The 15,808-nt window shown below is 48.4% G+C and overlaps 1 protein-coding gene and 1 pseudogene across 1 annotated transcript; one reads left to right on the forward strand and one right to left on the reverse strand.

Moving 5' to 3' along the window:
* Positions 1–3,033: 3,033 nt before the first annotated feature.
* Positions 3,034–3,909, reverse strand: LOC119004058 (keratin, type I cytoskeletal 18-like; annotated as a pseudogene).
* A 10,300-nt stretch (positions 3,910–14,209) lies between these two features.
* LOC119004059 (AP20 region protein 1) lies at positions 14,210–15,032 on the forward strand. Its single transcript, XM_037070753.1, is given in 3 exon segments — positions 14,210–14,410; positions 14,412–14,471; positions 15,027–15,032. Coding segments are annotated over 3 exon segments (267 nt in total).
* Positions 15,033–15,808: the final 776 nt, after the last annotated feature.

Genomic DNA, 15,808 nt, shown 5'->3' on the forward strand with positions numbered 1-15,808 from the left:
GATAGCAGAGGAGCAAACACTGCAGAAACCCCAAGCAGGGAAAGGAACTGAAGCTCCGTTCTGGAGCCCACGGAACCCCAGCGTTAGAAACCGACAAGCTGCCCTGTAGGGGTGCCTGCTGGGGCTCCCACGGGGAATCACCCCCATCATGAGCTAGAGGAAGGAAACTGGGAGGGAAAAAAAATCCCTGGGAGCAGAGCAGAAGACACACACAGCTGCGCCCTCAGAGCCAGATGGGGGAATAACTCGGAAGAGACCTTAATGTGGCTCCTCGGAGGAGGCGCAGGTGTCCTGGGAACAAGGAGGAGGGGCACCTCCCTGAGCCTGGCAAGGCTGACACCTGGCCTGAGTCCTGAGGAGCACAGGAGGGAGCCCCCGGAGTCCGGGAGGTGCCGGAGGCAGAAGGGCAGCTCGAGGTAAGGGAGTGCGTGTGGAACCGCAGCGAGTGGGAGGTGCTGGCAGAGGTGTGAGGCAGGTGTGGGAGATGAGGCTAGAGGCAAACGGGGCCGGGCGGTCGAGGCCACATATTCCGTGCAGATTTCTTAGACGTCCTCTCTAAGCAGCAAGAAGAGAGAAGTTCAAGATGGTCTTGGGAGTTTTCAGCTCAAAGCCATTTATCTCCTTCCTTGAAAGTTCAGGGCGCCTTTCGCTGCCAGGGATCTTGCAGCGGCAGCATTTGCCAGGGTGGACTCTGAAAAATGAAACGCACGTGGGGTGTTGCGTTGCTCAAGCCGAAGGCAATGCACGGAGTCATCGGGGCCTCTCGGGACGGCGAGCGTCTGAAGTCAAGTTTGGTTTTTGGAGCTCGCTGCATGCACCCCATTGCTTGCTCACTGGGCCCAGGAGAATGAGGTTACAGCCAACTGGCCTTTGTCACCAAGACCCACAGTCTAAACAGCTTCAAAGGCAAGGATATAGACCAGATCCCAGACTCCTTGGCCAGCCGCTGTACTGGGGTGTGTCTGTGGGTCCCACTCTTGAGAGGGGGGTCTGTCCCAGGTCTGGCTGAAGGTGTGGATGACTGGAACCCAGCCAGCTGGTGACTGCAGAGCAATGCAGAGGGAGGGAGGGTGTTGTCTGTGCCTCTCAAGAGGGAATAGACTCTTCCTCCCCTTTCCCATTTTGGACTGTGGGAATGATGGCTGAGGGGCTGGGGTCACGCCCTGCCTCGCCTTCACCCCACCTTCCCCAGCATCTCTCAGGGGGCCCTTGGGTGGACTCACCCTCAAACTTTGTCCCTGGGAAACTGATCTGAGGCGAATCTCTGAAACGGAAGCCTCTGTGTGGGGAGACCAGGGACGACAGTGGGATGTGAATATGGGCTAGAAGCCCGTGGTTGCTCCTAGAATGATGGAAGGGACACGCTGTCTGCCTTCTGCACCCACGGCAGACCTCACTGTCAACACTCGTCTCTGCTATCGATGGCCACAATCATGCAAGCTTGTCATGCAGCTTGCATATCAAGCTTCTCAGAGCTCAGTGGCCTCAGACAAGCATCTCTTTCGCTCAAGAGCATCCGTGAGTCAGAGATTCAGGCTGGACCATTCTGGTCTTGGCTCAGCTCCTTCACATGATCTGGGGTTTGGTGGGCTGTTGGCTTGGGGCTCAGCTGCTTCGATCTCCATCATCCTTCCAGCAGGCCAGCCAGTCACTTTCTCACGGTGCAGGTACAGCAACCTGCAAGCATTCTGCTCATGTCAGAATGTGGGCCAGACTCTGAGCTCAGGGTTGAGAAATTTATGCTTTCTTGAGAGGATAATTCAGTAAGTCACACTAGATGGGTGTGAATTGGCTGAAGGAGTGCAGATTTGGGGCCCTCCATGGAAACAATTTACCAAAACACACCCCAACTCAGCGCTCCACAGCTGCGTTCACACCTGCCATCAAACCTGTTCACCATCGCACCAGTGACTGTGCAGTCTGCAAACTGGGTTTGGGGGCGCTCTTTGGTTCCCAGGGGGCACTCCAGGGAACACTGCAGGGTCGGGAGAGGACGAAAAGGAAGGCCCTGCTCCCCACTTAAAGCTGTTCCTTTTATTTGTTTTGTATACTGAAGATCTGCATAAGATTTTTTTTTTGAGAAAAGATTCTGCCATCAAAAAGCTTTAGGAAGCTTCCTGTCCTTGCATGGGGGCGGAGCAACAGGCAGAGGCATGCTTAGCCCAGATTTCCTTGGTCTCTGCAGGAGGGCTCTTGCTCAGCTACGTAACAGGCTGTATCTTAGATTTTTTCCCTCAAAGCCCGCTATAAGAGAGAATTCAGGGAATCAATGATTATATGTTACTTATACCTATTTTAGGAGCGTCACCTCTACCTAAAAAGTTTATTTCACAGCCAAATGCTAAGGAAAAATTTAATATATTTTTCTCTTGGATAATGAGAACCATTTCATGTAATGTATAACATGTTTCCCTTTTCACTTTGGCCGCCGGGAAGCTTGGTGCCAAATTCAGGCCACAGTTTAATAACCTAAAACTAGAATGGCCCAAGGAGAGTTTGAAATACCAATTTCAAGGCTTTCAATCACAGAGACTCTGTCCCAGTCTGAGCTACTGGGCTGTCTCTGATCGTTTTATTTCTGTTCTCTTTCTCTATCCTGGACTGGCTTTCTGATTCTAATACAGGTTTTCTCTGGCCCTGACTGTGCCTTCACGCAATAGAGTTGATTGTCCCTAGGCCCAAATGGGCAATGAGGAAGGGCCTGCTCCCAGGGCCAGTGAAGGCATTGGCTGTTCCCCGGGCCAGTCTGGGGACCCAGCCTGGAGAGAGGGCAGGTCCTAGGCAGAGGTGCAGAGGGGCCAGGGCCCTCCAGGTCTGTGGGGCTGAGAATCCAGGTGTCTTCCCCAGCAAGCATCCCAGGAAGGTGCCTAATTTGGAGGTGGAGGTTGGGCCTGAGGGTCAGACAGAGCCAAATACCCTGGGCTCTCAGGGAAGCAGGACCCAGGTAGAGAAAACGCCGCTGCCCTCTGAGTCCCCTGCAGCGTCCTGATCGCCTGACACTGAGATATTTCACTTTACTGTGCACTGCTGAGTTTAGGTGGGGGAACTAGGGCTCCCAGGGGTTAATTCAATGTTCAGACTTGACCAAGAATTGTTCGGAAGGGCACGATCCTCCTCTACAATGATCTGCTCCTCTCAGTTCTTCCGAGCCAGCTCATCATACTAGGCCTGGATGTGCACCATGAACTTGCTGAGTTCCTGAGATTTGGGGGCATCCAACTCCATGGTCAGCCCAGAGCTGGCAGTCTGGTTTTGTGGACCATTGACTTCGTCCTCGTGGCTCTTCTTCACGGAGAGCACCTCTTCCTCGGGAGCCTCGATCTCTGTCACCAGCTGCAGCCAAGTGATACTGGTGTCACTGGGGACCTTCTGGAGCCCACTGATGTCACTCTCCACAGACTGGCACATGGCCAGCTCCTTCCCATACTTGACTCTGAAGTCATCAGCAGCAATCAAGGGCATTGTCAATCTGCAGAATGATGCGGGCATTGACCGCAACCTTGCAAAGATCTGAGCCCCCAGGTCCTTGACAGTCTTGAAGTGATGTCCTCAGCCTCTGACTCGGGGTCCCTTCTTCTCCAGTTGTCCCAGAACTATGCTCTCCAGTATATGACTGTCAGCCTCCAGGTGTCTCACCCTGTCCAGGAAGGAGGGCAGGTGATCATTCAGGCATTGCCTAATCTCCTTCTCACTCTGGGTGCCCCTTTTGCCCACCCCCACCGACCTCAGGCCATCCTTCCAGTCAGGTCCCCAGACCCTCAGCTGCCCTGGAAGCTGGTGGGGCCTGAGTCCCTGGCACCTGCACAGATGCTGGTCGTGCTGCTGGCTGCCTGGGTGATGGCCTGGAGGCTGAGTGACGGCCCAGAGCCCAGGGGTCCTGGAGGTGCTGGAGCAGGTGCTGAAGTTCATGTCATTCAGGGAGGAAGGCGAGAGGCACGGACTCAGCTTCAGCTCAGCCTTGGATTCATCTTAAAAGTTATGACTGAAGAATTGATTTGAACTTCTGGTTTTAAGTTGAACTTTCATTGTTTATAAACGATATTGGAAAATTTAAGATATATGTTACTTAGAAGTTTAACTGGTTTGGTTTATCAACCTTGGGTAAATAAGGAATGATTTTAAGTAATTGGAAGGTTTTTTGAGTCAGGCAAATACATGAATAGTTATAAAGGAAATCAAGTATGGTAAATGTATTAATGCAATAATTTCAAATATTAAAAAGAATTTCATGAAATTATAAACACCTCCTTAAAATAATTTCTTAAAATTTGGTACATTTCTAATTAGAATAATGAGATTTTGAAGACGAACTTAACATTGTTCTACATTAGTGATGTTAATAAACTCAATACATTTTTTTTAAACTAAAACAGTCTTTTCAAAAAACCTACTATTAAATCTCTGTGAAGATACTAATCAGAATTTTAAAAATACAACTTTTCTTCCTCTTTATACTGGAAGCTCTGTTTTCCCCAGAAGTAGCTGTCCCAGAGCTAAGTTTTCTTTTTATGGGAGCGGTGTTTCCCGGGGCCCAGCAGTCTCTGCTCGACCAGCGAGGGACCAGAAGGCCGCTCTCATGGCTGGATGGGTCTCCCTCTGCATTTTCCTTATCTGCTCGCCTCCTACTTGGTCCCCAAATGGAAGGACCACCTCTGCACCCGATGCAAGTGGTAGGGCCTGTTGACAACTTATTCTAACGTCTTTTCCTTTGATATTTTCTCTCCTCTTTAAAAAAGAATTTATTAAAATCCTCATCCAAAGATGTTTACTGACTTTAAAGAGAGAAGTGGAGGTAGGGGGGGAGATTGGTTGCTTCCTGTGTATGCCCTGACCAGGGATCAAACCTGCAACCTACGTATGTGCCCTGACCAGGCGTCGAACCCACAAGCTTATGATGTGCAGGACGTTCCTCCAACCAACTGAGCCACCTGGCCAGGGATCTCTCCTCTGTACGATTACAGGAATATTTGTCTTCTTCTCTTTCACACATACCAGCAACATTAGATTAGCTTCAGGGCTAAGAGATCACGGCTCTCTTTGCAGAAGGAAGACGAGAGGGGGAAAACGGGCATTTGGAGCACCTTCCAGGCACCGCAGCGAGGGACTCATGGCACGTTGGCTCATTGAAGCCTTCCTAGGGAGGCAGGCACTGTTGTCCCCATTTTAACCATCAGGATTCACTTCTGGCCATATTATACATTGTCTTAAATGTGGACACTAGGTTTTATTGGGCAGCGATGAGGTTAGAAGCTCCAATAAGGAAACACTCAAGGGTCAGAAAATGCCAGGTGCACTGTGGTCCTGAGACAAGGCACGAGTGCATTGGGGCTCCTTCCCTGGGAGGAGTAGAGCGTGTTAGAGCTGTTTGACCAGAGGCGGGTGGGGAGAGCGGGGTCTGAGAGTGGGAGGGCAACCCAGAGGCAGAAAGACTCTCGCTTTGAGGACAGCTGATAAGATGGTCATGGCAATGTGTTTGATCATCAGAAGCTGTAGCTGAAACTTCAGGCGCCAGAAAAATGGGGTGGAAAAGAAGTGTCCTGGCTGTCACCGCTGCCAGTCACTGTGTGTGCCTTATTTTCCTCAACTTTCTAGCAGCCACAGGTGAGGAAACAGGGTCACCATGGAGATCAAGAAGCATGCTCACACAAACACAGTGAGTAACTTGGAAGGCAGGATTTGAACCCTGGACTTATTGCTGCTGATGACTCCAAACCTACCACAGGGCCCTCTCAAACTCACACTGAATCATTAGCAAGATTCCCAATATCCTCCATCTCTGCTCTGAACTCTTTTTTTAAAAAAAAAATTCTCACCCAAGGATATTTCCATTGATTTTAGAGAGAGAGGAAGGAAGAAAGAGAGAGAGGGAGCAACACTGATGGGAGAGAGAAACATCAATCAGCTGCTTCTACGATGAGCCCTGACCGGGGATCAAACCCGCAACCTAGGTGTGTGCCCTGACCGGGGATTGAACCTGCAACTTTCTGGTGTATGGGACGATGCTTCAACCAACTGAGCCACCCAGCCCGGGTGGAACTCTCCTTTTGCTCAGTTTGAGTGAAACATGTGTACTCCTCTGGGGTTGGGTGCATGTGGGTGGCCGGGGGGATGGTCGAGGGCATTTTTTCCCACGATCCTGGATCACTAGGGGCCTGAAGGTGGAGTCGACGTCCCCTTGTTCCTCATCGTATCTGCACCTGCCCCGCCCTAATGCCTTCGAGCTCTGCAGCTCTCGCCATCCGTACCCCCCATTATGTACTCTTCACGCCCCCCATTTCCCAAATGTTTCCTTCCGTGGGTGCAAGTCTGGAATTCTTCAAAACTAGCCATTCTAAGATCTAAGACCTATCAGTTCTATGACCTCATCACCAACCTCATCGCTATCACTGATCCCCTTGCCCTTCTCCTTAGCCAGCCTAGGTTCTACGGCCCAGCGTAATTGTCACACGTTACCAACTCTCACACCTTTCTCTCTCCAATAACTCATCTGACAGAACTCCTGCCTCGGTTCCATCCACTTTCCATCGACTCCCCATCTGCTCCCTGGCAGCCGGAGGAGGCTGGGGAATCCATTGAACCGTGCTTGCCTGTTCACTTGAGATCTGTGACCACCAACTTCACATGGGCCCTTTGTACTCATGCCCCCAGTCCCATCATGTCCCCCTGTCCACCCACCCTCACAGCCCTGACCTGACACCTCCCCCTCCTCAGACCTGCAGCACCCCTCAGCCCCTCCGCACGGCTGAGGTCTGTGCTTCCTCACTCACCGAGAAGATAGAAGCGACTGGGGAGCTGCCTCACTGGCCCCCTCCACGTCTACAAACCCACAAAACACTTTCACTGGCCCATGCATTGGCCCTCGCTCCTGTTACTGGGGTTGAACCCCGTCACCTACTCAGGCATAAAACTCTAGGAAGTGGCCCCTCTCCTGCTTAAACCACTTGCCCCTCTCTGCTGGCTCACTCCCGTCACTCACTCGTTGGACATGTGCTGTGATGGCTCCCAGCTTAGAAATCAAACCAAAATGAACATCAAGAGCTTTCCACTCATCCTCATGTCCCTTTTCAACATCTGGTCCATTTTTCTTCCTCTCTAAATGCAACCCGCCTTGGCAGTGGCCTGTAGTCACTGTCTCCAGACTTTGTCAACTTCTTTCTTTTCTTTCGCTTCCCTTAAATCAGGGATTCTCCCCACGACTGCACTACGGTGACTCTTTTTATGGTGACTAGTGGCCTCCAAAGAGTCACACCCAAAGGTTCATTCTCAGTGCTTCTCTTGCTCAAACTATGAGCAGCGTATGACTTAGTTGCCCACTCTCTCCTCTTGACTTCTGGGACATCCCTCTCTTGCTTCTCACCTTAGGGAAATCAGGCCCATCTTTACAAACTCGGTGCTGCAGTGGGCCAGCGGACACATCCCACACCTGAGAGCAAGAACGGGGAGAGGTGTGCCCTGACTGGTGTGGTTCAGTTGGTTTGGCAACAATCTGCAAAGTGAAAGGTGGCCAGTTCGATTCCTGGTCAGGGCACATGCCTGGGTGGCAAGTTTGGCTCAGTTGGGGAGTGTGTGAGAGGCAGCAATCAATGTTTCTCTCCCTCAATTTCTTCCTCCTTTCTCCCTCTCTAAAAATAAATGAATATCATCTTAGAAGGAGGGGGGGTGGGGAGAGAGAGAGAAAGAAAGAGAGAGAAAGGAAGGAAGGAAGGAAAGAAGGAAGGAAGGAAGGAAGAGAGAGAGAGGGAGAGGGAGAAAGAAAGAAAGAAAGAAAGAAAGAAAGAAAGAAAGAAAGAAAGAAAGAAAGAAAGAAAGAAAGAAAGAAAGAAAGAAAAGGGAGGAAGGGAGGGGTTTTCATCCAAGGGTAGCACATTTTCTAGTGTTTATAGGTCCTTAGTCTGGGGCTCCGGTTTCTGGCAGCGGTGGGTCTGAGTGTTCCTCTGTGCTCTGACCTTGGGCTTGACCGCTGGGTATGCGAGCTATGTGACCAACCTTTCAGATAGGCTTCGTGGAAGCTCTCAAAGGCATGTTTGTGCTTAAGGGCCTCCTGATTTCCCCGGTCAGCTGTCAGGGCTGGAGTTGTTGGCCAGGTTTTAGCCATTCATATCTAATCCCCTGCTCTGATTAATGGGGGCGGTTTCGCTTTCATTGTCCCTCTGAGGCAACCCGTCTCCCTGGCGGCTGGAGTAGAAGCCGCTCCCAGGTCTGTGGCCATTTATGGGCAGAGCCAGCGCCCTGCTGTGTCCCCTGAGAACACACTGGGGTTGGAGGTGTGGGTCACCTCCTGCCAGGTGACCTTGAGAAGTCCCTGTTCCAGCCTTGGCCAACTGCTCCCTGAGCATCATTTCCCTCATCTTAAACATTATGTAATAATCATTCTCCCTTGCTGTCCCCAGCTTTCCCCTCTCTCCCGGGCCATTACTGTCAGCACACGAACGTGCTCTGTGTTCCTACCTTAAACCAGCATGCTCTCGGGACTCCCACCCGCCTCCACCTGTTACTCCGTTGCTCCCCTCCTCTTTAGAGAACTTGCAGACAACTGCGCTTACCACCCCCAATATGTTTGCTTCCATTCCCCCCAAAACATCTCTGGTGGGGACATCTCCTTGGAGAGTGCTCTGGGCCAGGTCAGTTGCTAAGGCCAGTGGTCGCTCCAGGGCTCTATCTGATGTGCACAGGGGGTCGCTTTCTCCTCTGAGACACCCTCCCCACTGGCGTCCAGGGCTGCCACCTTCTCCTCCCGCTTTGCTGGCTGGTGCAGCCTCGTTTTCCGGATCACTGACAGCTTAGGTCCTAAGGTTCAGCCTCCACACCTTTCCTCTTTCCTTTTTTTCAGTCCTCACTGGAGGATATGTTTTGATTTTTAGAAAGAGAGAGAGGAAAGAAGAGAGAAAGAAACAGAGATTGAGTCTGATGTGAGAGGGAAACATAGATCGGTTGCCTCCTGTATGCACCTGCAGCCTAGGTATGAGCCCTGATCGGGAATCAAACCTGCAATCTTTTGGTGCACGACCAGGGCTCTCCTCTTCTTTATCTATGTCCCCTCAGTGAGTTCATCCTATCTCATGGCTTTAAACACCAGCTACATACCAGTGGTGCTCATATTTACATCTGCAGCCCAGCCTCTTCCCTGGACCCCAGACTCACCCAACATCTCCTCCAGGATGTGTAATTGGCACCTCGAGCTTGGCACGTCCAGGTCTGAACCCCAATTGTCCCCCAAACCTTTATCTCCCATTGTCGCCCCCATGTCAGTTAAAGGCGATGTCATCTTTTCAGTTCCTTGCCTGCATTCCTCTTTCTCTTGCACGCCACGTCATTGAATCCTTCAGTTTGGTGGTTGCATGTCTTCCTCTCTGGTTTAACTTTATTTTTGAATATGTAGAGCATTTATGTAGTTCAAAGTCAAAGGATATTCAAAGGCATCCTTAGAGAAGTGTCCATCTTTCCCTAGACTCTCTACTGCACTTTTCAGTGTTTCTTTTGAAAAAATATATGTATTTCCCCTTTTTCTTACACAAAAGTTGGCATATTATATGCATTGCTTTAAAAATTTATTTTTTATTTTTAAATTTAATTCTTGTTCAAGTACAGTTTTCTGTCTTATATTCCCAGCCCTGCCCCCACCTCAGTGCTCCCCACCTCCCTCCCATTTCCACCCCCACCTTAGTTATTGTCCATGTGTCCTTTATACTTGTTCATGTGAGTCCCTCCCCTTTTCCCCTGTGATTCTCTCCCCTCTCCCCTCTGGACCCTGTCAGCCTGTTCTGTATTTCAGTGTCTTTGGTCATATTTTGCTTGCTTGTTTGTTTTGTTGTTTAGATTCCTGTTAACGGTGATATCATATGGTATTTGTCTTTCACCGCCTGGCTTATTTCGCTCAGCATAATGCTTTCCAGTTCCATCCATGATGTTGCAAAGGGTAGTAGTTCCTTCTTCCTTTCTGCAGCATAGAATTCCATTGTGTAAATGTACCATAGCTTTTTGATCCAGTCATTTACCGATGGGCATCTAGGTTGCTTCCAACTCTTGGCTATCATAAATTGTGCTGCTATGAACAGCACAATTTCATATCGGGGTGCATAGGTTCTTTTGGATTGGTGCTTCAGGGTTCTTAGGATATACTCCTAACAGTGGAATTGCTGGGTCAAAAGGCACGTTCATTTTTAGTTTTCTTAGAATATATGCATTGCTTTTTATCTTTCTTTTTCACTCAGTATGTTCTGGAGATCACTCTAGTTCACAGAGACTTTCTCATTTTTATTACAGCTGCATGAGAATTTCATTATATGGCGCTAAGTGAAATAAGCCAGTCAGAGAAAGAGAAATACCTTATGGTTTCACTTATATGTGGAATCTAATGAACAAAATAAACTAACAAATAAAACAGAAACCGGCCCATAGATACAGAGAAGAGATTGACAGCTGTCAGAGGGGAGGGGACTTGTGGGGCTGGGTGAAGAAGGGGAAGAGATTGAGCAAAGAAAAAACCAAACAATCATAGACAACAGTATGGTGATTACCAGAGGGAAAGGGGGGTAGGGGCAGGTAGAGGAGGGTAAAGGGCGACGAATGATGATGAAAGAGACTTGACTTGGGTTGGCGAACATACAATACAATATACAGAGGATGTATTATAGCACTGTACACCTGAAACTTATATAATTTTATTAACCAATGTCACCCCAATAGATTCAATAAAGATAAAATTCACTGTGTGAATTTAGTGTATGAATTCATTCATTCTTTTCACTATATAAATTCACTGTATGCAACCAGACCCTTAGTGATGAACATTTGAGTTGTGTGCAGACCTTTGCTATTAAAATAAAGCTGTGATGAGTGACCTTGTGTATGTGTCGTTGTGTACCTTGTGTATCTTCTGGGTGGGCCCCTGGAGCTGTGGTTGGAGGAAAGAATCTGAGGAGCTGCTGAGGGCTTGTGGTCCAGTGCAGGAGGGGCGTAGTCTCCAGTGTGCACAGTGGACCCAGGAGGACAGTGGAGAAGGAAGACTCTCCCGGCCCTTTTGGGCCAAGGGCCCCAAAAGCAGAACTGGAGCTAGTCATGGAACATTCTGAACCTCCAGGCTGGGGAGGCCCTTGCAGTAGCTGCATAGAATTGCAGAATCGCTAGAGCAGGGTCTGCTCTGTTTCTCTTATTTCACCCTTTTGGAGTTGGCCTCTGGGGGCTATGAAGTTCAAATATGGCTCCCTGCCTGCTGGATCTGTCCGTTCCTGATGGAGGGATGTGGATGTCTCCAGCTATGATAGTGGATTCATCCATTTTTTTTTTAATCTTCAATGTTCTCTAGTAGGACTTTTGCATTTATCCTGCTTAGTGTTCTAGTGTTCATGGAGCTTTGATGTCTTGGGGAATCAATCTGGGGAAATTTTAAGGTACTGCTGGTTTAAATATCTCTGCTTCTTTCTCTTCTATTTTTTGGCATTCTCATGATGTGCATATTATACCTTTTGTCGTTGTCCCATAGTTCTGGGATATTCTGCACCATTTCCTCAGTCATTTTTCTCTTTGCTTTTTCAACTTTGAAAGTTTGTATTGCCATACCTTCAAAGTCAGGGAATCTTTCCTCCACCATGTCCGGTCTACTAAAGGAGCCCGTCAGAGGAATGCTCCATTTCTGTTACAGTATTTTTGATCTCCAGCATTTTCTTTTCTTAGAATTTCTAGCTCTGCTTACATTACCCATCTGTAATTGTCTACTTTCCCATTAGAGCCCTTAGCATGTTAATTATAGTTATTTCAAATCCCTGGTTTGATCGTTCCAACATCCCTGTCATATCTGAGCCTGGTTCTGACGCTTACCCCTGGGTCTTCAGGTTGTGTATTGTGTCTATTAGTGTGCCTTGTAATTTTTGTTGAAAGCCGGACATTATGCGTTGCATGCTGGGTTCTGACAACTTGTCTTTTCAGTTTATAGCTCTCTCGATCAAGAGTAACCCTACCCAACCTGATGCAGAGACAAATCGTGCCCTGATGGACTTGGAGTCTGATGCAATGACTGACTTTTTTCCCCTCGGGGAATGGGCGAGTGTATTTTGCCCGACTATTTGGTGATCAGAAAGGAGGACTGTGGTGTTACCATAGGACTGTGACCTATGTCTGGTCTCCATGACTTTCGGCTCTCTCCTTCCCAGACACATGGTAATTGTATTTCTTACATCTTCTGTCATTTGTGGAGCCCCGTGACTCTTCCTGGACATGAGTTAGGAGTGGAATTAAAGAGTTCAGGGCAGAATTGTACTTGATGGTGGGAGACCTTCGGGAACTCTTTTTCTGTCTTCCATGACAACCAGCAACGTTTCCTCTGCTGGTTACCACATGAAGATGTGCAGCGCCAGGTCCCCTCTGACCCGCAACGGGCACTAGTTTCAGGGAGAAATGAGCCTCTACGCCATGATGACCTGGGGGTCACTTGTGAACTAAGCCTAGTGCAGCTTGACCTGACTGATACACCTTCTTTGGGTCTGGAGTCACATGTCACTTTTTCCTCAAGGCCTCCCTGGACCCCTGTACGTCTGTCTCCATCTAACATTGTAGGGTTTGCTCATTTATTTTGTTTACTGTCCGCCTCCCTCTGCCGTCAGCTGTAGGCCCACGAAGTCAGGGATGGTCTGACTTTGGGTTCTAGGGGAGGCAGATCCTGAGAAAGGGGCTTTGGGGCCATTCGCTCATTTGAGAGGCAATCCCGAGGAGCACCAGGGGGAGCTAGGGAGAGGAGAGAAGGAAGGCGGTAAAACCAGTCAAAAACGCATTACTCAGCCCATTACCGCTGTGGGAAGCTGGAGCTCAGCCCTTTGGAGATCCTCTGAGAAGTCTCGTCAAACCAGGCCCAGAAATACCCCCTGTACAGGTAGAAAGAGGAGTTTGTCCCATTTGTCCCCGACTTCCGGCCCTTACTGGCTGCAGGTTGCCCTGAGGGCATTAAATACCCTGCACATGCAGACACACGTAGGCGGCCTGTGGGTGGGCTGAGCAAGCTTCCGCAGCTGCCGGAAGAAGTTCCCAGGAGGAGAAGCAGAGGGTTATGCTAGTCCCCCCAATGAAAACTGCCCCTCCAGCTGCAGGTGGGTCAGGGGGCCGTGCGACGGGGACAGCCACGGCATCTGCCACAGGGATTTTGATTTTTATTCCCTGATGTATCACCAGTACCTAAACTGTCTTTGACAAATTTTTGTAATAAAAGAATGAGTAAACAAACACTAGAATGGACATTGGCTGAGTGCATCCCCTGCATTCATTTTCCATTTTCTGATCAACACTTTCTCTCTATTTACCTTTGAGGAACCACCTCTCCCAATTTCCCACCCTAGAGCTTGGGTTGGGATTGGCCCAACCACTTGTTCCTGGGCCACTCCCACAGCCCAAAGGTTTAACCCAATCAACACTTCTCCTTCTCCTCTCCCCACACCACAGTGATTTGTTCAGGGACAGACACAGAACTCATTTGGGACCAATGAGAGAGAGTGAATTCCAGGGCTTGCTCTCTCTTCCTCATGGGTGTTATGATATACAGATGTGAGGACTGGAACAGCTGCAGCCATTCTGCTACCGTGAGAAAGCCTGGAACTTCTGAGCGAATTCCATGGAGCCCAAGAGAAAGCCAATCAAAAGGCAGGAAGGAGCAGGAGGGAGTCTGAGTCTTTGGAGACATCCTTTGAAACTGCTGGATCAAGTCTCACTTGAAGCCAGAACTATTGGTAAATCTGGATTTTAATGAACACACCCAATAAAAATTCTTAACCACTCTGAATCAGTTTATGGGAAGTTTTCTGTCACTTGTGACTTAGAGAGTCCTCCCTGACTTTCATATTTAACTCACAGGTTTGCCGTGAGGTTTAAATGAAATAGCATACCAAAAAAATACTCAATGAATAGTAACCAATACTGTTATTATGACATTTTTATAGCATGATGCACAGTTTTTATTCTATAGCCTAACTTTGCCATGTTTCTGTTTATCTTTTTGGTATTATTTAATTTTTACCCCCAAAGAGGAGAGGCTGAGGGAGGGGCTGGCCAGCCCAGGCTCCGGGCCACCAGCTCCAGCCTCGCTGAACGACTGGAGCCCACGACCTAGTTCTCATTCCTCTTCCGTCTCCTTTTTGTTCCCTGCGGCTGTTTGTCTGCATCCCACTTACACGTCAATGTTTTCAGCAAAGCGCAGCGAGTGCCTTTTTCAGCAACCTGAATCCACATGAAAACAATGGCAACAAGAAAAAGGTGTAAACTTTCCAGAACAGGCACTGATTTTGAAAATGTGATAAAGAGGTTATTGTGTGTCCGAACTTTTCACACAAGAATTGGAGGAGATTGAGCACCAGGAATAATAAACAGAGGAAGAGCAGCTAATGCAGAGCAGATGGGCCTTCGGGGGAGGGCTCAGCATCTTAACGTCTTTTCCCCGGGACCCTTGGGCTTCAGATGACTGAGGGCTGGTTGCTTTAGTTTAAAATGAAGTGAATGCAACGGGGGAGACAGGGAATACGGCTGCTTTGGTTTCTCCAATGGGGAGCGGACTACAGATTTTAAGGACCTGCTCTGTGGCAGGCATTCATTGCTTTAACCCTGACTCCAGTTCCATTTTACAGGTGAGAAAGCCCAGGCTCTGAAAGTGCCAATCACTTCCTGAAGGGCACACAGCCAGCGCGGCAGTGGGTCAGTTCCAGGTCTGACTCATTGCCTGTGCCACACTTCTGCAAACAGGGACTACTCATGAGCAGGGAAAAAGAGTCATGGTGAGATCGGTTTGAGAAATGCTGATATGTATGAACATGAGAATGGCTTCACTGAGGTATCATTGACACGCAATAAACTATATATATTTAAACCAGGCAACTGGATAAGTTTTGATATACATCTTTGCCTGTGAAACCATCCCCGCCATTAGGGTAGCAAACACATTCATGACTACCAAAAGTTTTGCCCGGCCCCTTTGGAATTCCTCGCCCTGCCCCATCCCTCTCTCCCTGATCTCAGACAACCGCTGACGCTATGTCTGACTCCCTCTCTAGAAATGAGGCAAAATGTGTTTTTGATCCATAATAATGTTGGAAAACTGGAAGGGGTTTCCTTATGCTTTCTGTCACTGTAGATTAGATACATTTTTCAGGAGTTTTATAGAAATGGAATCACATGTACTCTTTTTTTTTTGGCCTGTGTTCTTTTACTCAGCATAACAACTTGGAGATTTATTCATCTTATTGCATGTTTGTTCTTTTATCTTACTGAGTAGTAGTCCCTTGTGGGAACATGCCAGAATTGGTTTATCTATTCACTGATAGATGGATATTTAGGTTGTTTCCGGTTTGGGGGCTATTACAAATGAAGTTGATATGAACGTTCTTGGTCATGTTTTTATATGCCATAAGCTTTCTTTTTTTCCTTAGGTAAACACCAACAAGTAGAATGGCTAGCTCATATGGTAGGGATATGTTTAACTTAATAGAAACCGTTCAAATGTTTTCTAAAGTCGTTGTACCATTTTCCTTCCCACCAGCAGCGTGTGAGCGCTCCAGTTCCTCCTCAGTAGTGTGAGGAACCACCACGCTTTTTGGGTTTTGCCATCTCAACAGGTAGGTAGTGGAGTCAAATTTCTCACGGTTTTATTTATTTTATTTTATTTTTTAAAAATATATTTTATTGATTATACCATTACAGTTGTTCTATTCCCCCCCTTCATTCCCCTCCACCCTGCACACTCCCTCCCCCACCATTCTCCCCACCTTAGTTTATAACCACGTGTCTCAAGTTCTTTAGATTCTATATTTCCCCCACTATTCTCGCCCTCCCCCTA

The sequence above is a fragment of the Sturnira hondurensis genome, unplaced genomic scaffold, assembly GCF_014824575.4.
Source record: "Sturnira hondurensis isolate 20B ecotype Veracruz unplaced genomic scaffold, ASM1482457v3 Scaffold0019006, whole genome shotgun sequence".
NCBI lineage: Eukaryota > Metazoa > Chordata > Mammalia > Chiroptera > Phyllostomidae > Sturnira > Sturnira hondurensis.